This window comes from Panthera tigris, chromosome C1, assembly GCF_018350195.1.
Source record: "Panthera tigris isolate Pti1 chromosome C1, P.tigris_Pti1_mat1.1, whole genome shotgun sequence".
In the NCBI taxonomy this organism is placed as follows: domain Eukaryota; kingdom Metazoa; phylum Chordata; class Mammalia; order Carnivora; family Felidae; genus Panthera; species Panthera tigris.
The window spans coordinates 40,657,509-40,683,376 of record NC_056667.1 but is presented as its reverse complement, the minus strand read 5'-3'; the positions used below and the strand labels follow the sequence as shown (position 1 = coordinate 40,683,376).

General features: G+C 34.9%; 1 protein-coding gene across 2 annotated transcripts in view; it reads right to left on the bottom strand.

Annotated features, from left to right (window-relative positions):
• The window catches only part of CC1H1orf185 (chromosome C1 C1orf185 homolog), a 35,220-nt gene extending 9,732 nt beyond the window's left edge, over nt 1-25,488 (bottom strand). Inside the window, exons 1-3 of one of the 2 annotated variants that reach the window (XM_007077225.3) lie at nt 25,449-25,488; nt 15,926-16,031; nt 3,359-3,494 (exon numbers count right to left, since the gene is read on the bottom strand). In XM_007077225.3, the coding sequence (XP_007077287.1) occupies nt 3,359-3,494; nt 15,926-16,031; nt 25,449-25,464 (258 nt within the window). In that variant the 5' untranslated portion in view covers nt 25,465-25,488. The other variant, XM_042997140.1, reaches the window with a different exon arrangement.
• Nucleotides 25,489-25,868: the final 380 nt, after the last annotated feature.

Below are 25,868 nucleotides of genomic sequence, written 5' to 3'. Positions count from 1 at the left end.
TATTGTTGTCCAGTTTTCCCAACACCATTTGTTGAAGAGACTGTCTTTTTCCCCATTGGATATTCTCTCCTGCTTTCTCAAAGATTAGTTGACCATATTGCTGTGGGACCATTTCCATGTTTTCTATTCTGTTCCATTGATCTGTGTATCTGTTTTTGTGTCAGTACCAGACTGTTTTGATTACTACGGCTTTGTAGTTTATCTTGAAATCTAGGATTGTGATAACTCCAGTTTTGTTCTTCTTTCTCAAGATTGCTTTGGCTATTCAAGGTCTTTTAATTTTAGAATTATTTTCAAAACTTAAAATTTGATCTATTCATAAAATGGAATACTGTATAACAGCCCATAATGAGCTATGAGTATATGCACCAACCTGGATGAATCTCAGAAACATAATGTTGCATAAAAAGGTAAGAATGTATTAGATATGAAGTCTAAAAACATATAAAATTTAACAGTAGATTGCTCAAGGATCTATAGTATTTGTGGTAAAACCATAAAGAAAAGCAAATAAATGGTTAACTGCAATTACAGGATAATGGGTCCACAGGAAGGTGAGGATTAGATTGTAAGAGATAAATGAAGACTCAGGACACCTCAAAGTTACTGGTAATATTCTATTTCTTATTCTGGGTGATAGGCATAAATAATTACACTTACTAGTCTTTAAATTGTTTGCGGGTACTCTTTTGTATATATGCTGTATTTCACAATAAAAGCTTTTTTTTAAATAAACCAAGCTCTAGTTCTATATATTAAGCCATATCTTTTGTTATAACTTTCATCCTCCTGCCTGCCTGTCTCTAGTAGGTGAGGAAGGGGCCAATACACAGGTAGAAATTGAGATGAGAAAAAGAGGTACAATAAGAAAAAGAATCCTTTTGTACTGAAAGTGATTATGGCTGAGGTCAGCACTACCTTATTCTTTTCATACCTTGTTTTTATTCTATGTTTTATACTACTTTTCTTCTAAATTAGGTTCCTATCACTGACTATCAAGAGTCCAAAATAATATTTTATATTTACTTGTGCATTATTTATCTCTCCCACTAGGTTATAAATGTCAGGGGAGCAGGGACTCTTATTTTCCTTGTTCACTACCAAATTTTCAGTTGCCTAGAACAGTGCCTGGCATATAAGCCTTTATTAGATATTTGTTGAATGAACAATAAACAGTTAAAATTCAGGGCTACTATATATGTATTTCTTCCATTACAACACTCAAGATATTTTTGTAACTGTCTGTCTGTATCCATCATTAGGTATGAAGACATCATTATACCAATAGAACCTAGCAAAATGCCTAGCATGTGATGGGTATTGAGTAAATTCAATTAATATTAAATGTATACATAGAAACATTTTTTTTCTCTGCAATGCAATCTCAGTTTCAAACCATCTTTCATTTGAAAGTCAGAGCTATTAATCTTTAGAATTAACTTGATCATTAAACCCACCCGCTTAAAACCCTCCAGTAATCATAATGGTATACTTATATGTTGCTCACTATGTGGCCAGGCATGATTCTGAGTGCTTTTTACATACTGATTCATTTACTTCCCATAACAATTCTATGGAGATGAAATCATCCTCATTTTGCAGAAGAGGAAACAGACACACAGAAGTTAAGTAATTTGTCTAAGATTACACAGCTAGTAGTGGAAGAGCCAGGATTCCAAACTGCATCAACTGGCTCTACAGTCTATGCCCTTGACCATAATCCCATAATGCCTCCAGGGGATCTGTGAAGCCTATGGGGCAAAATCCAAAATGCTTAGACTGCAAATGATCCTCACAGCCTCGTCTCCAGGATCTTTTCCTACCACTTCCTCCTATGAACCCTAGGCTCTAAATATTATAGCATTTTTACCGAACATGTTACTTACTTTCATACCTGTAAGCTTTTAAACATAGAATATCTTTTGTTCTTTTTCCGTCTGGCAAATTATTTCTCCAAATCCAGCTAAAAATTTCTTCTCTGTGAAGCCTTCCTCAATTTATGCTCCTTTGCCTGCATTTCGTCAATTTTGTGGCTCTTACCATGTTATGTTGTAATAATTTTAGTTTATATGATTTTCTTTGCTACTAACTTGGGGCTACTAACTAGGTCTGAACTCATATCTTATTTGTTTATGTAGCCTCAGTGCCAAAACTACTGTTGTCAAAAAATATTTGTTAAACAAATGAAAATTGAGTTTAACTTGAGTTCAATATTCAATATGTAAAATGAAACTTTGATATCCTACCAATTTGTCGATATTTATTTATTGCTATAACAATAATGTTATCAACCACTAATACTTATTTTGTTTAGTTATATCATAGATTTAAACTTCTACTGGTATCTCCCTTGTTTTACTTTGTGCATATAACACTGTTTTTGATATCACGTAACAGAAAGTTAACTATGTGTCTGTTTTTCCCACTTGTACTACACTAGCATCTCTAAGGTAAGATTCATATCTTAACCATCCTTAATAGGGGGCTCCCAGAGCTTAGAATACAATGAAGTCTTTTAAAAAATTTTTTAACATTTATTCATTTTTGAAAGTGAGAGAGACAGAGCATGGTGGGGGAGGGACAGAGAGAGTGGGAGACACAGAATCAAAAGCAGGCTCCAGGTTCTGAGCGGTCAGCACAGAGCCCCACATGGGGCTTGAACTCACAGACCATAAGATTATGACCTGAGCTGAAGTCGGATGCTTCCCAGGTGCCCCAGAGTACAATGAAGTCTTAATAGGTTCTTGTTAATTGTACTTAATTTCAATTAGTTTTGTTAGATTATTTGGTTACCCAAGTATCCTCTTATTTCTAAATCGCTTTCTTCTGACAGGCCTGGCAATTTTGCTTTTTCTTATTCCATGTATCTTCAATAACAATCCCACTATGAGGAGTATAGGCTCTCAGGTTAGAAATACAGAGAAGCTGGGTGCCTGGGTGGCTCAGTTCATTAAGCATCCAACATCTGCTCAGGTCATGATCTCACAGTTGGTGAGTTCCAGCAACGGGCTCTGTGCTGATGGCTCAGAGCCTGGGGTCTGCTTCAGATTTTGTGTGTCTCCCTTTCTCTCTGTTCCTCCCCGCTTGCACTCTGTTTCTCTCTCAAAAATAAATAAGCTTCAAAAAAATTAAAAAAAAATAAATATAGAAAAGCAACTATAAAAGCAGACATTTTCGTTTAGTTTTCAATTTCTCATAAAAACTAACCAGTTTGGGTAATTTAAATTTAGGTCCAGGTTATTGTCTCTCAAACTTAAAAATAACAATGGATACTCTTTCAAATTTAAAGACAACAATGCTAATGACATGGTATCAAATAAATTATTTGAAAATATTTATATAAAATATTATACATTACCAGTAATTGGTATCCTCCAGTATGAAAGTTTCGAGAAATAAAAACACACTGAGAATGAGATTTAATCTTTGCCTTTGATGATCTTTGCCTGCATCTCTCATCAGTTGCTTTAAATTTGGAATTTTGAAATATTTCTCTGAAAAATATTTTATAGAAAATATTATTAAACATATGTTCCATTATAAACCAATTAAATTGTTTCCAATAGTTATACATAAAGGTTTAAAAATCAGAACATATTATTATATATTAATTTTTAAAACACAAATCAATATATATAGTTTCTTCTCATCTATTACTGATTTCATTACACCTATTTTATTTGTAGTATGTAAATTATGCTACTTCTTATGCAGGGTTAATATTTCTAGTTTGAAATTAACCATGATTTTTTTTATATCCTTCTTTCTGGTTGTGAGATAATCAATCTACTTTAATGTTAGTCTTTTCATAAATTTGCTTTCAATGGCAAAGGAAATGAAATTAAACGAAACTCATTCATCAGCTTTATATTTAATAATATACCTGGCAAAAGTAAGAGGAAGGAAACTGAATTGAAACTCATACTTACAATGCAAGAGTAGTTGTGATCTTTATCCATGCAACACAAATAATTTTGAGAGACTGTTAAAAATAATCAATCAGCAAGTAAAACTCCAACTGATCAAAGATAGTTAAGCATGAGGAAATGTAGTTTCTAACAGTCATTCTAAATGTAACAATTTAAAAAATGATGCTGATTTCCATTTGTTCTTACAGAGGTACTAGAAAATTCCTAAATTAACTCAAGAGATTGCATTATGTTACTTAATGAGGTATAGGCAATTAGGATTCATTCATTCATTGAATTCAACTCCCTTAAATATTTATTGAATACTTACTATATGTCAGGCATTATGCTGGGTGTTGCAGAAAGGGAAAAAAAAGCACAGCCACTAGCTTCATAGAACTGTTATTGCTCTTATGGAGCTTAAACACTATTAAGGAAGACAGACATTAATAAAATACTGATAAGAAAATGAAAAATTACAACTTTGGAAAGTGTTATCAAGGAAAGGTGCCCGGTGTACCATGTAAATACATAACAAAGGGAATTAATCTGGTTAGAGAGGTCAGGGAAGGCTTTTCTGAGGGAGAGATGATTGAATTGGGTATCTGAAGAAATAGTAAGATATTAGGTAGGTGTGATGGAGGAAGAAAGATGTAGAAGAAAGAATAGCCTAAGAAAAAAGAATAGTCTTTTTTCAGAAAGAAAAGCAAGTGTAAAGACCTAGGGACCAGATTAGGACACTGTATCAGAAGCAGTGAAAGCAAGAGGGAAAGTGGGAGACAAACTGGGGGAGTATGCATGGGCAAACTATGTAGAGTCTTAAATGTTGTGTTGTTTGTCTTTATCCCAAAAGCAATGGGAAGTCTTTTATCATATAGTGGGGATGGGATGGAATGGTTGAGTGACTTGATTAGATATGTATTTGGAAAATGTCTGACTGAAGCATGGAGAAGAGATTTAATGGGGATAATACTGAAGGTAGTGGGTCAGTCATAACTCCTACTGCAGTAATCTCTGTGAGGGGTGAGGGATAAGGATAACTTAAATAAAAAGTTGGCAGTGGTAATTGAAAGAAATAAATAGATTTTAGTGATTTATGAGGTAAAATAAATAGAACCTGGTGATGGTTCAAATTTGGGGGAGGTGTGAAAAAGAGGAAGATACCAAGCATATTTTCAATCTTCAGAGAGAGAAAAAACAACCCTTCCCTCACCTCACGTTCTCTTCCAGCTACTGGCCCATTTATCAACTCCCTCCTCACCAAAAACACAAAACAAACAAAACAAAACAAAACAAAACAAAACAAAACAAAAACCTTCCTTAAAGAGAGGTCCATGCTTGTTTCAATTTTCTTACCTCCTGTGTCTTATTCAAACATAAGCTTCTGAACCCATCCCTCCACGAAATTGTTAAAGGTCATCAATAACTTACATGTTGCCAAATCCAAAAATTAGTTCTCTATCCTCATCTTTCTCAACTTCATAAGCAATATCTTCTCAATATCATCATCTCCTCCTTCCCGAAACATTTTCTAATTTTTTCTTCTATTTCTTTCTTTAATGTTAAATCCCAGTATAGTTAATATAGTGTTATGTTAGTTTCAGATATAAATACAGTGATTCAACAATTCCATACATCACCAGTGCTCATCACAACAAGTGCACTGCTTAATCCACATGATTTATTTTACCATCCCCCCCTTACTTCCTTTCTGGTAACCATCAGTTTGCTTTCTATGGTTAAGAGTCTATTGCTTGGTTTCCCTCTCTCTCTCTTTTTCCCCTTTGCTCATTTTTTTTATTGTTCCCTAATTCCACATATGAGTGAAATAATATGACATTTGTCTTTCTCTGACTGACTTATTGCAGTTAGCATTATACTCCTAGCTCCATCCGTATCATTACAAGTGGCAAAATTTTATTCTTTTTCTTGGCCAAATAATATTCCATTGTGTATATATACCACATCTTTTTTTTAAGTTTATTTATTTATCTTGAGAGAAAGACAGCATGAGCAGGGCACAGGAGAGAGAGAGAGGTTGAGAGGTTGAGAGAGGGAGAATCCCAAGCAGGCTCCACACTGTCAACACATTTTCCAAATACATATCTAATCAATGCAGGGCTAGAACTCACAAACTGAGAGATCATGACCTGAGCTGAAACCAAGAGTCAGATGCTTAAGTGACTGAGCCACCCAGGTTCCCCAGTATACCACATCTTCTTTGTCCATTCATTGATTGATGGATAGGTGGGCTGCTTCCATAATTTGGCTACTGTAAATAATGCTGCAATAAACATAGGGGTGATATATCCCTCTGAACTAGTGTTTTTGTCTTTTGGGAGTAAATACCCAGTAGTGCAATTACTGGATCATAGAGTAGTTCTATTTTTAACTTTTTGAGGAACTGCCATACTGTTTTCCACAGTGGTTGTACCAGTTTGCATTCCCACCAACAGTGCAGGAGGGTTCCTTTTTCTTCACATCCTTGCCAACACCTTTTGTTTTTTTGTGTTTTTGATTTTAGCCATTCTGACAGGTGTGAGGTGATATCTCATTGTGGTTTTGATTTGTATTTCCTTGATGATGAGTGGTGTTGAGGATCCTTCCATGTGTCTCTTGGCCATCTGGCTGACTTCTTTGGAGAAATGTCTGTTTGTGTCTTCTGCTCATTTTTAATTGGATTATTTGGTTTTGGGGTGTCTAGTTGTATAACTTCTTTATATATTTTGGATACCAACCCTTCATCAGATATGTCATTTGCAATATCATCTCCCATTTGGTAGGTTGCCATTTAGTTTTGTTTATTATTTCCTTTGCTGTGCAGAAGCTTTTCATTTTGAGGTAGTCCCAATAGCTTATTTTTTCTTTTATTTTCCTTGCCTCAGGAGACATATCTAGAAAAATGTTGCTATGGCCAATGTCAGAGAAATTACTGTTTGTCCTCTCTCCTAGGATTTTCATGGTTTAAAATCTCACATTTATGTCTTTAATCCATTTTGAATTTATTTTGGTGTATGGTATCACAAAGTGGTCTAGTTTCATTCTTTTTCATGTGGCTGTCCAGTTTTCCCAACACAATTTATTTTTTTTTTAACGATTTTTTTAACGTTTATTTGTTTTCGAGACAGAGAGAGACAGAGCATGAATGGGGGAGTGTCAAAGAGAGGGAGACAGAATCCAAAACAGGCTCCAGGCTCTGAGCTGTTAGCACAGAGCCCGACGCGGGGCTCGAACTCACGGACCGTGAGATCATGACCTGAGCCGAAGTCGGCCGCTCAACCAACTGAGCCACCCAGGCACCCCCCCAACACAATTTATTGAACAGACTGTCTTGTTCCCATTGGATATTCTTTACTGCTTTGTCGGAGATTAACTGACCACAAAATTGTAGGTTTATTTCTGTGTTTTCTATTCTGTTCCATTAATCTATGTGTCTATTTTTGTGCTAATACCATACCGTTTTGATTACTGCATTTTGGTAATATAAGTTGAATTCTAGAATTGTGATACCTCCAGCTTTGCTTTTCTTTTTCAAAATTGCTTTGGCTATTCAGGGTCTTTCATGGTTCCATATAAATTTTATGATTTTTTGTTCTAGTTCTGTGAAAAATGTTGTTGGTATTTTGATAGGAATTGAATTAAGTCTGTAGATTGCTTTGGGTAGTATTGGCATTTTAACAATAATTGTTCTTCCAATCGATGAGCATGGAATGTCTTTCCATTTTTGTGTCATCTTTAATTTTTTTTTATTTTTCTAAATGTTTCTTTATTTTTAAGAGATAGACAGAGTGCTAGCTGGGGAGGGACAGGAAGAGAGGGAGACACAGAATTCAAAGTAGGCTCTAGGCTCCACGCTGTCAGCACAGAGCCTGATGCGGGCTCAAACTCACGAACTGTGAGATCATGACCTGTGCCAAAGTTGGACACTTAACTAACTGAGCCACCCAGGCACCCCTAGGTATCTTATGATTTTTGATGTAATGATAAACAGGATTGTTTTCTTAATTTGACTTTCTGCTGCTTCATTCCTAGTGTATAAAAATGCAACAGGGGCACCTGGATGGCTCAATTGGTTAAGCATCCAACTTTGGCTCAGGTCATGATCTCATAGTTCATGAGTTCAACCCCTCATTGGGCTCTCTGCTCTCAGTGCAGAGCCCACTTCAGATCCTCTGTCCCCCTGTCTCTCAGCCTCTCCCCCACTTGCGCGTTCTGTCTCCCAAAAATAAACATTTAAAAAATGCAACAGATTTCTGTACATTGATTTTGTATCCTGTGACTTTACTAAATTCATTTATCAGTTTTTGTAGTTGTTTTTTGCAAAGTCTTTAGGGTTTTCTATATATAGTATCGTGTCATCTGAAAATACTTACAGTTTTACTTCTTTCTTACCAATCTGGATGCCTTTTATTTCTTTTCGTTGTCTAATTTCCAAGGCGAGGACTTCCAATACCATGTTGAATAAAAGAGATGAGAATGGAATCCTTATCTTGTTCCTGATCTTAGAAGGAAAGCTCTGTTTTCCCCCATTGAGGATGATGTTAGCTGTGTATTTTTCATATATGGTCTTTATTAGGTTGAGGTATGTTCCCTCTAAACATATTTTTTTGAGGGTTTTTATCATGTTGTTTGTCAAGTGCTTTTTCTGTGTCTATTGAGATGATCACACAGTTTTTATCCTTTCTTTTGTTGATGGGATGTATCGTGTTGATTATTTTGCAAATATTGAACAACATTTGCATCCCAGGAATAAATCCCACTTGGTCGTGGTGTGAATGACTGTTTTAATGTATTGTTGGATTCTGTTTGTTGAGGATTTTTACATTTATGTTCATTAGGGAGATTGGCCTGTAGTTCTCCTTTTTTTTTTTTTTTTTTTTTTTTTTGGTGGTGTCTTTATTTGGTTTTTGTATTAGGATAATGCTGGCTTCATAGAATGAATGTGGAAGTTTTCCTTCTTCTATGTTTTAGAATAGTTTGAGTAGAACAGGTTATTAACTCTTCTTTCAGTGTTTGGTAGAATTCTCCTGTGAACTAGTCTGGTCCTGGACTATTGTTTTTGGGAGTTTTTTGATTACTGATTCAATCACCTTACTGGTAATAGGTCTGTTCAAATTTTCTGTTTCTTTGTGCTTCAGTTTTGGTGGGTTATGTTTCTAGGAATTTATCCATTTCTTCTAGGTTGTCTAATTTGTTGGCATATGGTTTTTCATAATATTCTCAGAATTTTTAAAATTTTTAAATGTATATTTTATTTTTGAGAGAGAGAGAGAGAGAGAGAGAGACAGAGCGTGAGCGGGGGAGGGGTAGAGAGAGAGGGACACACAGAATCCAAAGTAGGTTTCAGGCTCTGAGCTCTCAGCACAGAGCCTAACGCAGAGCTCAAACCCACAAACTGCAAGATCATGACCTGAGCCAAAGTAAGACACTTAACCAACTGAGCCACCCAGGTGCCCCAATACTCTCTTAAAATTATTTGTGTTTCTGGGGTGTTGGTTATTATTTCTCCTCTTTCATTGGTGATTTTGAGTCCTTTCTTTCTCTCTTTTATTTCTTTATTTTTTAGATGAGTCTCACTAAGGGTTCATCAATTTTATTGAACTTTTCAAAGAACCAGCTCCTCGTTTCATTGATCTGTTCTATTGTTCTGTTTTTTGTTTGTTTGTTTGCTTTTTTAGTTTCTATATCATTTATCTTTGTTCTAATCTTTATTATTATTTCCTTCCTTCTATTGGTTTTAGTTTTGTTTGTTGTTCTTTTTTAGCCTTTTACGTGTGGGTTAGGTTGTTTATTTGGGATTTTTCTTGCCTCATAATGTAGGCCTATATTGCTCTAAACTTCCCTCTTACAATCACTTTTGCTGCATCCCAAAGATCTAGGAATTCTGTGTTTTCATTTTCATTTGTTTCTGTGTGCTTTTTATTTCTTTGATTTGTTGACCCATTCATTGTTTAGTAGCATGTTATTTAATCTCCACGTATTTGTGGTCTTTCCAGACTTTTTTTCTTTGTGGTTTATTTCTAATTTCATAGTGTTGTGGTCAGAAAAGATGCATGGTGTGACTTCAATCTTTTTGAATTTGTTGAGGCTTGTTTTATGTCTTAATATGTGATCTATTCTAGAGAATGTTCCATGTGCACTTAAAAAGAATGTGTATTCTGCTGTTCTAGGATGGAATGTTCTGAATATACCTGTTAAATCCAACTGGTCCAGTGTATCATTCTGTCAGTTTCTTTATTGATTTTCTGTTTGGATGATCTGTCCATTGATGAAAGTCATGTGTCAAAGTCTCCTAATATTATTATATTACTATTGATCATTTCCTTTATGTTTGTTATTAACTGTTTTATGTATTTGGATGTTTCCATGTTGGGTGCGTAAATATTTACAATTGTTCTACCTTCTTGTTGGATTTTCCCTCTCTTAGTATATAGTGTCTTTTTTTGTTTCTTATTGCAGACTTTGTTTTAAAGTCATTTTGTCTGATATAAGTATTGCTACTCTGGCTTTCTTTTGACATCCATTTGCATGATGACTGTTTCTCCATCCCCTCACTTTCAATCTTCAGGTGTCTTTCAGTCTGAAATGAGTCTTGGTAGGCAGCCTATAGATGGGTCTTGTTTTTTTATCCATTCTTTCACCATATGTATTTTTTTTTTAATTTTTTTTAACATTTATTTATTTTTGAGACAGAGAGAGACAGAGCATGAACGGGGGAGGGGCAGAGAGAGAGGGAGACACAGAATCGGAAGCAGGCTCCAGGCTCTGAGCCATCAGCCCAGAGCCTGACGCGGGGCTCGAACTCACGGACCGCGAGATCGTGACCTGAGCCGAAGTCGGACGCTCAACCAACTGAGCCACCCAGGCGCCCCACACCACCATATGTATTTTGATTGGAAGTTTTATATTCAAAGTAATCACTGATAGATATGTATTTATTGCCATTTTGTTACTTGTTTTGTGGTTGTTTTGTAGTTTTTATCTGATCCTTTCTTTTTTTTTTCTCTCCTTCATGGTTTGCTGGGCTTTTTTTAGTGATATACTTAGGTTCCTTACTCTTCATTTATTGTGTTTCTATTACTGTTTTTTGACTTTTGGTTACCATTAGATTTATATATAACATCTTTTGCATATAGCAGTCCATATTTAGCTGATTTTCACTTATTTTTTAACTCATTCTTTACTCCTCTCCCCTCCATGCTTCAGATATTTGGTATCATTTTTACACCCTTTTATTTTGTGATTCCTGTGTTTCTTATTCTTACTTATGCTTTTCGCTTTTCCATTCTTTTAACATTTCTTGTAGGGCTGGTATAGTGATCATGAGTTCTTTTGACTTTTGTTTGTCTGAGAAACTATCTCTCCTTCTATTCTGAGTGATAGCCATGCTGGATAGAGTATTCTTGGCTGCAAATTTTTCCTTTTGAGCACTTTGAATATATCATGTCAATCCCTTCTGGCCTGCAAAGTTTCTGCTGAAAAATCAGCTTATAGCTTAATGGGCTTTCCTTTGTAAGTAGCTATCTTCTTTTCTCTTGCACCTTTAACATTCTTTATCACTTTTTTTTTGACATTTTAATTACTATGTGTCTTGGTGTGGACCTTCTTGGGTTGAATTTGTTAGGGGATCTCTGTGCCTCCTGTATTTGGATCTCTGTTTCCCTCCCCAGATTTAGGAAGTTTTCAGATATTATTTCTTCAAATACATTTTTGTCCCTCCCCCCCTTTCTCTTTCTTCTTCTGGGATCCTTCTAATATGAAAGTAATTGTGCTTGATGGAGCCACTGAGTTATATAAGTCTGTTCTTCACTTTATCTTAGCCCAAAGGCTGGGAGGCAATGTCTATTCTCATCATGCAGTATTTGTCTCTCACCTATTCAGCTTGATTACTTTCCTTTATTCTATCCTCCACATCACTGATATGTTCCTCTGCTTCCTGTAGCCTACTATTTATTCCATCTATTGTATTTTTAATTTCATGTATTCTGTTCTTCATCTCTGATATATTATTTTTTATCCTTTTTTCAAGGTTTTTACTGGTGTCTTCCACCATTTTTTGAAGTCCAGTGACTATCTTAAGTTCATTACTTTAAATTTTGTATCAGGCATATGATTTATTTCTCTTTCACTTAAACTTCCTGCTGTGATTTTGTTTTGTTTTTTCATTTGAGACATATTTCTCTGTCTCCTCATTTTGTCTAACCTTCTGTGTCTGTTTCTTATGTGTTAGGAGTCAGCTGTGTCTTCTGCTCTTGAAAGTAGTGGCTTTATGAAGAAGAGGTCCTGTAGTGTCCCGCAGTGCAGTATTCCCTGTTCACCAGAACCTGGCTCTTCAGAGGAGTCTCCTATGTGTGTTGCCTGCATCCTGCTATTGTGTCTGAGTCGCTTTTCATTTCAGTCCAGATGTCTGCCCTGACTTTTTGCCTATTGTGGGCTGTGCTTGCTCTCTGCAATGTTAATGAGGTCCAGGTAGGCCAGCTCTGGGGGTGTGACAGCAGAAGGATGTGGGGGCAGGGCGGTGGTGTTAGCAAAATTTGTACCCAACCCTTAGTCCTAGGCTGAACCTCCCACAGCCTAGTGGGAGGGTGTAGTGGTGGCAGCCAAAGCGGGGGTGGGGGGTGCTTGGCAGCTGGGTGGGGCACATGTGATGTTAGCAAAATTTGCACTGAGCTACTAGTCCTAAGTTGGACCCTCCAACGTGTGGTGGCTGCAGGAGCACAGCATGTACAGGCAGTGGGTGGGTGCAGTGTGCATAGCATTAACAAAAGCTGCACTGGGTCCAGAGCTGAGACAGCAAGCTTGGAGTTGGTGAGTCCTCAGAAGAATTTTTGGGCAGGGCACAGTACTAGCAGGTTAGGTAGCAAGTGCCTGTGCAGTGCCACCCCTCCCAGATGGCTCTGTGTTTATGTTTGGGGGCAGGGGAGGAAAATGGCACCTGCCAACTCCTTTGTTCCCAGAGAAATCCCCCAATAAGCTCTGAAATCAGTAGAAACAGATCTCCCTCCCATTCTTCAAGCTGTTGCTTCTATGTTGCCTCTCCTCAGGCTGTTGTTGCTTTGAGGGCAGACACCCAGCTATCACTTGCCCTCTGACGTTGAAAACTCCAGGCTCCAAGTTGTGCTGGTTATACAATCTCACAGAATTCAGCCCTGTTGGTTTTCAAAGCCAGACTTATGGGGATTTGCTTTCCCTGTGTGGGCTTCCTGGTATTTTCCCCTCTCCATAACCACAGCTCTCTCCCTCCTGTGGGCAACTCTTGACCACAGTTTCTGCATTTCCTAGTTTCTCTGATACAGCTTCTCCACATTTAGTTGGGGAGGTTGTTCTGCCAGTCTTTGGATCTCTTTCTGGTTTATTGACTTAGATATGAGTGATATCTAGCTGTAAATATGGGATGGGGGTATGCTTAGGATCTTCCTACTCTGCCATCTTCCCAGCACCCTTGAAACATTTCCTAATTTTGACTTCCTTGACAGTGTACCTTTCTGTTTTTCCGGTTAAATATTGACTCTTCTATTGTTTTGCTATATTTCTAAATGTTGGTGGGCTGAAGGGCACAGTCCGAAGTTCTTCTCTTCCCTTCCAGCAATCACTCCCTGGTTAGTCTCACCCAGTTCTATAAACTTAGATACCCTCTATTAATTGATACCCTATATATTCAGGCTTGACTTCTCTCCTAAAAGTTCCTACATGTATATCTGAGGATTTGACATTTCTAATGGATGTCCAATAGACTTTCAAACTTTTATCCAAGATATAATTTGGATTAATTCCTAGTTTATCACTATTCCCTCAGCCTGCTCCTCTTTCTAATCATCTTTTCATTTCAGCAAATGACATGATCAACTACTCAGTTCCTCATGGTAAAAACGTAGATGTTAGCATTAATTCTGTCATTTCACTTATCTTTCCTTACCTCATCCAACCTATCAGCAAGCCCTGCTAACTTTACCTGCAAAACACATCCCCAATCCAACCCCTTCTTTCCATATCCTTTACTTCCATATTAGTCCAAGACACTATCATCTCTGACCTGAACTATGAAATAGCCTCCTAAAGCTCTCTGCTTTCACTCTTGCTCAGTTAAAATTTAGGCTTCACAGAGAAGTAAGAAAAATCTTTTAAAAATATGAATCAGAACTCTCATACATTGCTGGTTGGAGTAAGTACCCACTTTGGAAAACTCTTTAGCAATTTGCTATAAAGTTAACTATATGATCCAGCAATTCCACTCTTAGGTATTTACCCAAGAGAAGTGAAAACACATGTACAAAAATATTTATACAAGAATGTTCATAGCAGCCTTATTCCTAATAACTAAAAACTGGAAATGACCCAAATGTCCATTAACAGAATAAGTAAACTGAGGTATATTTATACACTGAAATACTACTCATTAGTAAAAAGAATGGAATACACATAAATACAACAACATGCATGAATCTCAAAAATATGTTAAATGAAAAAAAAGTAGACATAAAAAAGTCCATATGATTCTATGATTCTATTTGAATGAAATTCAAGACTAGACAAAATTAATCTATGGTAATAAAAATCAGGATAATGATTGCTTTTGGGTGGGAGGTGGGGAGTGATGCCTGGAAAGGAGCATGAGGGAAATTTACAGGGTGATGGAAATTTGTATATTTTGACTGAGGCTGTAAATACATGGGAATATATTTGCTGAAATTCATCATCATACATTTAAAATCTATGTACTTTATTTTATGTAAATTATATCTAAAATTTTAAAGAGTGTTACAAAAATGTAAATCATCTATAGGTGACATTATAGTGTCCTTAAAAGGGGGATGATATTACTGCTACCTCATGGGGTGGTTATGAAGTCTAAATGAGATCACATACAAAGCACTTAGAACAGTGCCTAGTATGTAGTAAGCACTCAGTGTTAGCCATTATTATGCTGATAATATTATTCCCCTGCTTAAAACCTTATGATGGCACAATAAATAAAATCAAACTCCATTTCTAGCCTACAACATCCTATTTGATCTGGCCCTTATCTACATCTTCAATCTCATCATTATTTCCCTCACTCAGTATAGTCTATTCACACTAGCCTTCTTTCCCTTTACTGAACAATACCAAGAACATTACCATTTGGGGTTTGTGTACTTGCTATCCCTTCAGCTTAGAAAGCTCTCTGACAAAGTCTTCAAATGTCTGGCTCTTTCTTTTGACTCAGATCTCAGATTAAATACCACTCACTTGAAGAGACATTCCTTGACCACTTTATTTTTCATTATCTGTCTCCTCCCAATGGCACTGCTAGTCTATGAAACAGGAATCCTGTCTGACTTGTTCACAGTTGTATCCTCAGTCCCTAGAACAATGGCAGGCACCCAATAAATATTTGTTAAAAGAATGAATAAGTGAAGATTTTCTAGTTTTCTGACCTGTGCAAGTGAACAGATAATATGCATTAATTTGCTGAAATAGGGAATATTGGAAGAGTATGTGCAAGAACATGTTAAAATTTACATTTTTAAGCATCAAACAAAGCAAATACTGAACTAAATATTCAAAACCACCAAATTTTAGGGTTTTCTGTCTCTGGAAAAAGACTATATTTAGACTATACCAGGGCATTCTGTCAGCTCTTATCTTAAATATCTCCTAAAGAAAGAGAGTTTTTCCATGTTGGTAATGTTTTTAACATTAGAAATGTTAAATGTTTCTAAATTAGAAATCAAAAAATTTTTTAGTGTCAAGCCTTATAATTTGAACCCATGTCTTCCAAAGAATAAAATATATCTCATTATTCCTTAAAATTTTAATGCATGAAGACTGCTATGATAGTACTTATACTATTATTCTAGTAGGACTTCTCTTTCCAGGCTATTTTAAACATGTAAAGATTTTCCTCCCCAATCAAAGAGTCTGTAACCAAACCTCAAATTATAGAATCTACACTATTATAGTTATTTAGTACCATTTGAAAAAGTCTTTCATTGGATTTTTAAGGGGAAAGAAGTTAAATATTTAATAAACCTTACCTTCGTTTGCAAATCAGGAACCACAAAGCTGATGCCAAAGCAAAGAAACCAATTCCCAAAGTAACAGCACCAGCAGCCAGAAAATAGGTTAAGGGGTTTAAAAAACCTATACAAATAAATGATAAAAGATTATTTCATACATATATCTTCATTCTCCAGGTAAAATTATGTAACAAAGTATTTCAAAAGATATTACGTAGTGTAGTATTAAGACATTAACCAGGAAGTTGGGAGACTTGAATTTTAGGGTCCTGTGCAATTATAACAAATTTCAAGACTCTGAATTTGAGATTTACACAGGGCCTCATGATGATTAGGGTCAGGGCACATGTCTTTGACTCTGCTTGGATTTGATACCTAAATTTTGTTTGTTTTTGTACAGCCATCACCTCTTTTTTTCTTATCTAGCTTTTTCCTTTCCCAGTCCAGTTGTGAATCTTTTGTTATCTTTTCAGTATCATTCTTTGCAGTCCTCTAAATAAGACACTTCTCATTTTAAAATTTGTATTATCTGGGGCACCTGGGTGGCTCAGTAGGTTGAGCACCCAACTCGGATTCGGCTCAGGTCATGATCCCAGGGTTGTGGGATTAAGCCCTGTGTCAGGCTCCATTCTGAGCATGGAGACTGCTTGAGATTCTTTCTCTCTCTCCCTCTGCCCCTCCCCCCTGCTCACACACACACACTCTCTCTCAAATAAAAAAATAAAAGAAAATTTGTATTATCAATCACTACAAGAAAGTAGATGGGGGTAATAAAGAACAAATGTGAGAAACTTCAAATTATTTTAGAAATCTTTGTCTTATCGCCATTTTATCCTAGGAACAATAAAAGATGATGGCCAAAAGTTAAATAAAAGCAACATAAAATAATAGCAATGTAAATCAATATATAAAAAACAATATAAAATAATAACAATAAAATAACAAATAGGTTAAGGGTTTAAAAAACCTATACAAATAAATTATAAAAGATTATTTCATGCCTATATCTTCATTCTCCATGTAAAATTAAATGACATAGTATTTCAAAAGATAGTACACAGTGTAGTGTTAAGACATTAATCAGGAGGTCAGGAGACAAACTTGCAAGTTTATAATTGGAAAAGCCTATTGGAATTATATGGTATAACTCTTTCATTTTACAGATGATAAAATTGAGGTCCACGTAAGAGAAGGACCTGAATTGAGATTAGGCAGCAGATTAAAGCCAATCCTTTGTTTTTGTTTTTATTTTGTTTTTTTCCTATTATCCCTACTACCAATCATCTTGATACTGGTATATATTGAAAAGAATTAAAACTAAAGAATACATGATGTAATTATAGTCAAGTTGGTCAAGTATTTATTAAGATTCTGGTATCTGATACCTAAAAATAAAGCAAGTTGTGGGAAACTTTCACAGAAAGCTGTATACAACATGAAGGGCCTTAAAACAATTTAAAAGTAAAGTTGACCCTTGAACTACATGAGGGTCAGGGGCACCAACCTCTGCATAGTCACAAATCCATATATAACTTTTGACTCCCTCAAAACTTAACTACTTACATATATAAATATATAAACAATAGCTTACTATTGACAGGAAGCCTTACCAATGTATAGTCAATTAACACCTATTTTGTATGTTGTATGTATTACATACTGTAGTCTTACAATAAATAAGCTAGAGAAAAGAAAATAATAAGAAAATCATGAGGAGAAAATACACTGATAGTCCTATACTATATCAAAAATCATCAACTTATAAGTGGACCTGCACAGTTCAACCTATGTTGCTCAAAGGTTGACTGCATGTTACCTGGGAAAAAACGGCTTTAAAAATGTAAAACTATAGAATACAAACTGATGGTTACCAGAAGAGAGGTGAGTAGGGTGATGGGTTAAATAGGTGATGGGGATTAAGGAGTGCACTTGTGATGAGCACTGGGTGTTGGATGAAAGTTTTGAATCACTAAATTATATGCCTGAAACTAATATTACACTGTATGTTAACTAACTGGAATTTAAATAAAAATTTAAAAAGTAAAATAAAACTTATGAAGATCTTTATATGAGAACACATCATAAATTCCACTAAAAATATGACATGATAAAGACTTTGTTGTTCCCATACTTTTGTTATTTCCTAAGTAATTTCCAGTTTCCAAGATGGTGCCTCTCAAGTCTTAGTTTTCTTTGGGTTCAAAAAATGTCTAAATTTGGGAATTAATGGTACCAAAAAGTTATACCAAAAAGTGATACTTATAACACAAAAAAAAAACCCTTTTAAGTGCACATTAGGAAGTCACTTAAATATGTTATGATGATGTTACGTATAAAAAATATCATATTCTTTAATTATTTAGTGCAGGGTTTCCCCACTTCAATACTAATTATCTTTTGGACCAGATAATGTGTTGTAAGGATTGTCCTGTGCATTGTACTAAAGATGTCTCCAGGCAAATGTATTCTGGGGGCAAAACTGCCCCCAGTTGAGAATCATTGGCACAATGGTATGAGGAAATATCAGATAGCATTCAATGATAAAAGCAAGACAGATAAAATGCATATTTTTTAAAAATTGAAAAAGAAATAGTTGTACTCAAATATAAGATAAAGATTTCTAGAGGTGCCTGGCTGGCTCAGTTGGAAGAGCATGCAACTCTTTATTTCTGGGTCATGAATTTGAGCCCTATGAGGGGTGTAGCGATTACTTAAAGAAATAAAACTTTGAAAAAAAAAAAAGATAAAAATTTCTATAGACAAAAAAAAAAAGAAAGAAAGAAAAGCAACACAGAGACATAAGTAGAGGCTAAAATCACAAGCATGTGAAGCACTGAGATCTGGAAGCAAGAATTAGCTAGAAGAAACAGAGAAAATCATTGCGACAAGACCTAGATCAAACCATCCTTTGGTACTGTGAATGACCCTATAGTAACAAAATCTCTGTGGGAATGGAGTCCTGAACCACCAATAAAAGACCTAAGAAGGGGGTGCCTGGGTGGTTCAGTCAGTTAAGCTTCTGACTTTGGCTTAGGTCATGATCTGGCGATTCATGAGTTGGAGCTCACATTGGGCTCTGAGCTGACAGCATGGAACCTGGAGCCTGCTTCGGATTCTGTGTCTCCCTCTCTCTCTGCCCCTAACCCCTCGAGCACGCTCGCTCCCTCTCTCTCAGAAATAAATAAACATTAAAAAATTTTTTAAAAGACCAAGAAGGAATCTTGGAAAATGAAAAATTAAAAAATTTCATGATAAAGTCTTCTTTGAACACAATTAATAAAATGAAAGATAAGACTGAGAAACTTGCCAAGTTACATAAAGAAACGAAAAATATAAAGAAATTATGAGACTTGGAAAAGATTAGGAGTGTATATTTAAAAGTAATATGGGTTCCAAAAAAAAAGAATAGAAGAGTAGCAGAGAAGAGGTATCTGGAGCAACAACCTAAGAAGGATTTTACTTTAAAAATTTTTTAAATTTATACATAATAAAATTAATTGGTGGGTGTGTGTGTGTGGTTCCATACGTTTTGACAAATACAAAGAGTGTTTTTTTTTCTTTTTTTTTTTTAATTTTTTTTTTAACGTTTATTTATTTTTGAGACAGAGAGAGACAGAGCATGAACGGGGGAGGGTCAGAGAGAGAGGGAGACACAGAATCTGAAACAGGCTCCAGGCTCTGAGCAGTCAGCACAGAGCCCGACGCGGGGCTCCAACTCACATACCGCGAGATCGTGACCTGAGCCGAAGTCGGATGCTTAACCGACTGAGCCACCCAGGCGCCCCAAAGAGTGTTTAATCACATCACCATAACCAAGTTACATGACACTTTCATCACCTCCCCAAATTTCCTCATACTCCCTCTTAGTGGTCAAGCACCAATTGCTGGCAACCATTGTTTATTTTCAATCCCCATTCTCTATCCTTATACTTTTGCCTTTTCCAGAATTTCATATAAATGGAATCATACAGCATGTGGCCTTTTGAGTCTGGCTTTTTTCACTTAGCATAATGCATCTGAGATTCACCCACATTGCTGCATGTATCAATAGTTCATTTCTTTTTATTGTTGAGTAACATCCCATTTTACGGATGTACCAGGTTTGTTTATTCCCCAGCTGAGAGACAGTGGTTGTTTCCAGTTTGGGGTTGTTAGATTAAAGCTACTATACATTTGCATAAAAGTGTTTGTTTGAACATAAGTTTTTATTTCAGTAGGGTCATGTAGCATGTATATATTTAAATGTATTGGGGTCCCTTGAGGGGCTCAGTCGGTTAAGTGTCCAACTTCCACTCAGGTCATGATCTCACAGTTTGTGAGTTTGAGCCCAGTGTCAGGTTCTATGCTGACGGCTCAGAGTCTGGAGGCTGCTTCAGATTCTGTCTCCCTCTCTCTGCCCCTACCCTGCTCACACTCTGTCTGCCTGTCTCTCTTTCTCAAAAATAACATTTTAAAAAATATATAAATCCATATATTTAAATGTATAAAAAACTGCCAAACTGCTGTCCAAAGTGTCGGTACCATCTTGCTTCCCCAACAGCATTTTATGACAGTTCTACTTGCTCTGATTCATTGCCACCACTTGGTGTTAGTTTTATTTCAAGTATTCTAATAGATGTGCAGTGGTATCTCCCTGTGGTTTTAATTTGCATTTCCTTAGTGAATAATGATGTTGAGCATCTTTGCACACATTTATTTGTCATCCATATATCTTCCTTAGTGAACAATTGACTCAAATCTTTGCTGATTTTTTACAATTCTTCAAGTCCTTGGTCAGATATGTGATTTGGAAATATTTTCTCCAAGTCTATGGCTTATCTTTTCAACTATTTTAAGAGTGTCTTTCTCAGAGCAAAACTTTTACATTTTGGTGATGTCTAATTTATTAACTTTTTGCTTGTGTGGCTTATACTATGGGTCCTATCTAAGAGCTCTTTGCCTAAGAGGCCACAAAGATTTTCTCCTATATTTTCCTATAAAGGAGTTATAGTTTTATGTTTTACATTTAATTTATTCTTCATTTTGAATTACTTTTTGCGTAAAGTATATGTCAATTTCTCCCCCCCCTTGGATATGTTTATTGAAAAGACTATCCTTTTTTCACTGAGTTGTCTTTGTACCATTGTCAAAAATCAAATAGCTATATTAGTGTCAGTTTTAAGACTCTCTATTCTCTCCCCTTGATGCATGTTGTCTATCCTTTTGTCAATAACAACAACAATAGCAATATCTAATATTCATATAGTAAATACTACATGCCAGGCATTGTTCAATGTATTATATATTTAAATTCATTTAATTCTCACAAACAACTCTGAATTAAGTATAGTTATTTCTTCGTTTTATGGATGAGGAAGCAGATGAGGCAAAATAAGTTTAAGGGACTTGCTTAAATGCACACAACCACTAAGCGAGGGAACAATAGTAATTTAAAAATTGCTAAGGTCCTTCCTTATCTAGATCAGGTGGAAAAGAGACATGGAATATCTTTAGATTTTGTCAGAAAAAAAACCCAGTTAAGTATGGATGCTAATATTCTATAACAGTGGGAAAGAAAAAACTACTACTATGCACAACAAAGTAGATAAATTTCATAAATAATGTTGGGCAAAAGAAGACCAACATAAAATTCAAACACAGTTATCTGAGGAGTTCAAGAATGCTAATAATATTCTGTTTCTTGAGCTGGGTGCTGGTCATATAGGTGTGTTCAGTGAAAATTCATCAAGGCTAACACTTATAACTTTGAATAAATTAGATATATATGTATCAGCATGAATAGAACTGAAAAACATAATGTTCAATGAAAAAGCAATTTCCATAAATTTGGATTCAATTATTCCAGTTATGTACTGATTCCATGTATGCACATTAAAAGAAAACATAAAATAATGCTATTTTTAAAGCACATTAATATAATAGAAGTATTAAAATACATTAAATTCATGATATTTACTGTTTCTGGAGAGGGAATGAGGGGAATGGGACTGTGGATGGAACATAGACTTTATCTGTAATGTTTTATTTCTTTAAAAAATGAAATATCTGAAGCTTATATGACCAAAAAAATATGCATTGAGTAGATTACATGGGTGCTTGTCATCCCTTGTCCTTTTCCTTTTTCTTTTCACTTTCCTGGTGTGTGTGTGTGTGTGTGTGTGTGTGTATAATTATAATTAGTTATATATTTATAATTATATATGTATATATAATACACATACATATATGTAGTCTCAATTTTGTAAAAAAAAAAAAAAAAAAAAGGAAAACAATCAACATTGGTTATCCCTGGAGTAAGGGCTTATAGTTTTATTTTCCACTCTAGACCTGTGTGTGTCTATTTTCTACCATGAGTATCTTAGAAAAATCAGGAAAAATAATTTGAAGCTTCCTATGTAATTCTTGACACCTATGTAATTCCTGATATTACACGTCTCCTTGTAGAACCTTCTCTATTGTTATCACTGTGATGATAGCCCAACTGTCAGAGGAGATAGTTAACTGTCTCCTCTTGCAGATCTCTGCCCTCTTCTTTACTCCACTCCCCCACCCCAAATCTCCATTATGGAAGAAAATAGGTGTGATTGGTACACCATCATACTCCCTAATTTAAACAGGTCATTTACATCTCAGGGAAATCCCAATGAGGTATAAAGAATCTGAAAGTTTCCAAGCCACTTTACCAAGAGAAAGACACATTACATATTTGTTAATACCTTCAACAAGTCACACTTTCTCTCTAAATCCATCCGTAAAACAAAAAGACTGGATGGACTCTGTGATCATTAAGATCTCCTTCTCACTTTAAAGTTTTAATCAATTTATATTTTAAAGAAACATTATATACAAACATAGTATTTTTACTTTCTTGATTCTGCTCTTAAGTATCCTGTCTAAAGTAAGGAATCCTTACTTTCAGCAGTTACTGTATCGCATCACCTTGTTTATCTTTAATAATAACTATTATAAATAATTTTCTTTACTTACTGGTTTATCGTCTATTGTCTCTCTTCCTCTACCAGAAGATAAGTCTTTCTTACTATGGTATTCTTAGAATTTAGAATAATGACTGGTTACTCAGAAATGATTGAATATTCAATGAATGAATGAAAGTCACCGTGCTAAATGCTAGTATTACAAAAATGGATAAAATAAGTATGTTGTTTAGTAGGAAGACCATACATGTGAAAAGGAATACTTGCAATTAAAAACTATCTAGGCATTGTAATAGAAGAAATAAGTACAAAATGTGGATGCAGGTAGATTTATAAAAAGGTAGGGTAAATTTTAAAAAGCTCCGGAGTTTAGTTAAACATTACTTGAGAACTTTCTATTGCCAAACCTTTGCCAAGAATTGGTAATTCAAAGATAAATAACACATGATAATGGAGTTTATAATCTGGAGGAGACAAGATGTTTAAATGGGTATGTTCATTACAATATTCCAAGTGCTATGATAATGACGTTTTGGTAGTGCTAAGACAACAGAAGCGGTTTGACCAAGTGCAGAAACTGTTCTAGAGATAACACCTGAGCTGAATCTTACTGAACAAGTAAGAGATAGCTAGGCAAGAACATTAAGTCTTAAATCAGGTTATGATTCTTCTATCTTAAAATAAATAAAACTCTCTCCCAGCAGACCCTCCAGCATACAATTGATCCTTTCCTTACCATTTGCATCCTAAACTCTTAAAATGAGAATTTCTATTTCTTCACATCTATTTCCAAGGCATTAATAACTCCATTAACACAAAAAATCAAAAGGCCACTAGTGGCCATTTTCTCTCTTTTGCCTTGGCATCAGTAAAGTAAATCCACTTGGTTTTCCTCCCCTTTATGTGTCTAAACCTTTATTGCCTTTATAGGTCTCTCTTCTTTAGCCCATCTATCCTTTAACATATCTATCTATATCTAAATACATCTAAATATATTGATATAAAGGATATATCTTTATATGTCTATAAATCTGCATATATATGTATATATATGTATATCCTTTAACTGCATATATATATGTGCATATATATATATATATATATCCTTTAACATATCTATTTAGATTTAGATTCTGTCTTGAGGTATTTAAGGGATATAGATAGATATAGATGTTACCTATATATACTTATATCTATATCTTTTCCCAAAACTACTAGGTATTTGTACCAGGAGTGTTTTCAGATTACTTTTTGCAATCATTCCAGAACTAAAAATCCTGTTTTATTTTTTGAGTTATTCCCAAATTACCTGTTTATTATACTCTTTTAGGGTTTTGCCAGCTTTCAGTCTCTTTAGAACACCATTTATATGTAGAATACTGTTTCATACACCAAGTGAGGGATAAAAAGTCATTTAAATAAGAATGAATCCTTGCCCTGAAATTTTAAAAATCTATAATAAGATATAAGCTAGGCTCATATGCAACCAGTATAAAAAACTGACCATACTGACTTTTTTAGTTGGTGTCTGCTCTGAGTGGTTAGAAAACTAACCAGACCTGTCTGTGAATATGGAAAAATTACTCATTTTGCTGATTGGCTTTTAATGTTCTTATCTGAAAAATGGAGTCATACTATCTATCTCACATGACTAGAATTAGAAGTAAATGAGATAATGTTGCAAGGAATTAATAACATAAAAAACAGGAAGACATCTCAAGCTTCACATGCATACACCAGGCCATGAAGCAAGACTCAACAAGTTTTATAGAATCATTATTACATATACCACATTCTCTGAAAATAATGCAACTAATTTTGAAATTAATAACCTAATATATACCCTGAGAAAAGCTCCCATACTTCTGGAAACTTAAAATCACACTGTAAATAACTCATGCATTAAAAAAGAAATCAGTGGAAGTTTGAAAATAAATACAAATAACCAATAATGATATGTACAAATACTTGTAGCAACAAAGCTAGAACCAAATTCAAGGGAAATGTATGGCCCTAAATGCATATATTAGAAAAGAAAGCTGAAAAATAATGAGCTTATTCCTCAAATTACAAGTTGAAAAAGACCAGCAAAATAAGCCCAAATAACATAGAGGAAGGAAATAAATAAAAAAAATTAATGAAATAAAAATTAAGATTTTTGGTAAAGATTAATAAGATTGATGAATCTCTAGCTAGATTAATAACCAAATAAAAAGGCATAAGTAAACAATATTTAAAATGAATAAAGAACATAATTATAAGTATAGCTGAGATTAAAATAAGAAAATACTTTCAACAAATTATTTTTAAACTTATAAAAATTATATATACCTAAAAGTGACTTACAAAAAGTGACTCAAGAAGTAATAGAAAACCTAAATGAACATGTATCCATTAAACTGAATCAGCAGTTACAAAATTTCCCCCAAAGAAAACAGCAGGCCCCAATAACTTTACAATTTCTACTGTATACCCATGATTCAAGTATTTCTTATCTTATACAAGCTCTTCCAGAAAATAGAAAGAGATTGCTGGTTGTTTGTCCAAATACATTTTCCTCTTCTTCCCAGGCAAAAAGCTAGACTATGTGTCCTAGCTTCCCATACCATTAGGTGAAGCCATATGATGGAGTTCTAACCAATGGAATTTGAATGGAAGTGATGTCATAAAAACCTCTCAAGCACCTTTCTCCATACTCTTTCTCCTTTTAGGCTTGACTGGGGTGGAGATTATCCCCAGGAAACTTTGGAGCCATGTGTTACCATGGATCTAATTAACATTTATAGGACACTCAACACAAATAAAATCAAAACACAACATATCAGGATTTGGGGGATGCCACGAAAAAAGAACTTAGGGAAAAATTTACACCAAAAAACTGCAATTTAAAAAAAAATGTGTGAAAAAACTTAAAAACTAAAGTAGAGTTGATTAAGCCTAATGTGAACAGAAGAAAAAATATTAAAAACTAAAGTGAAAACCAATGAAATAGAAAACAGAAAACAATACAGATGGTAACCCAAAAT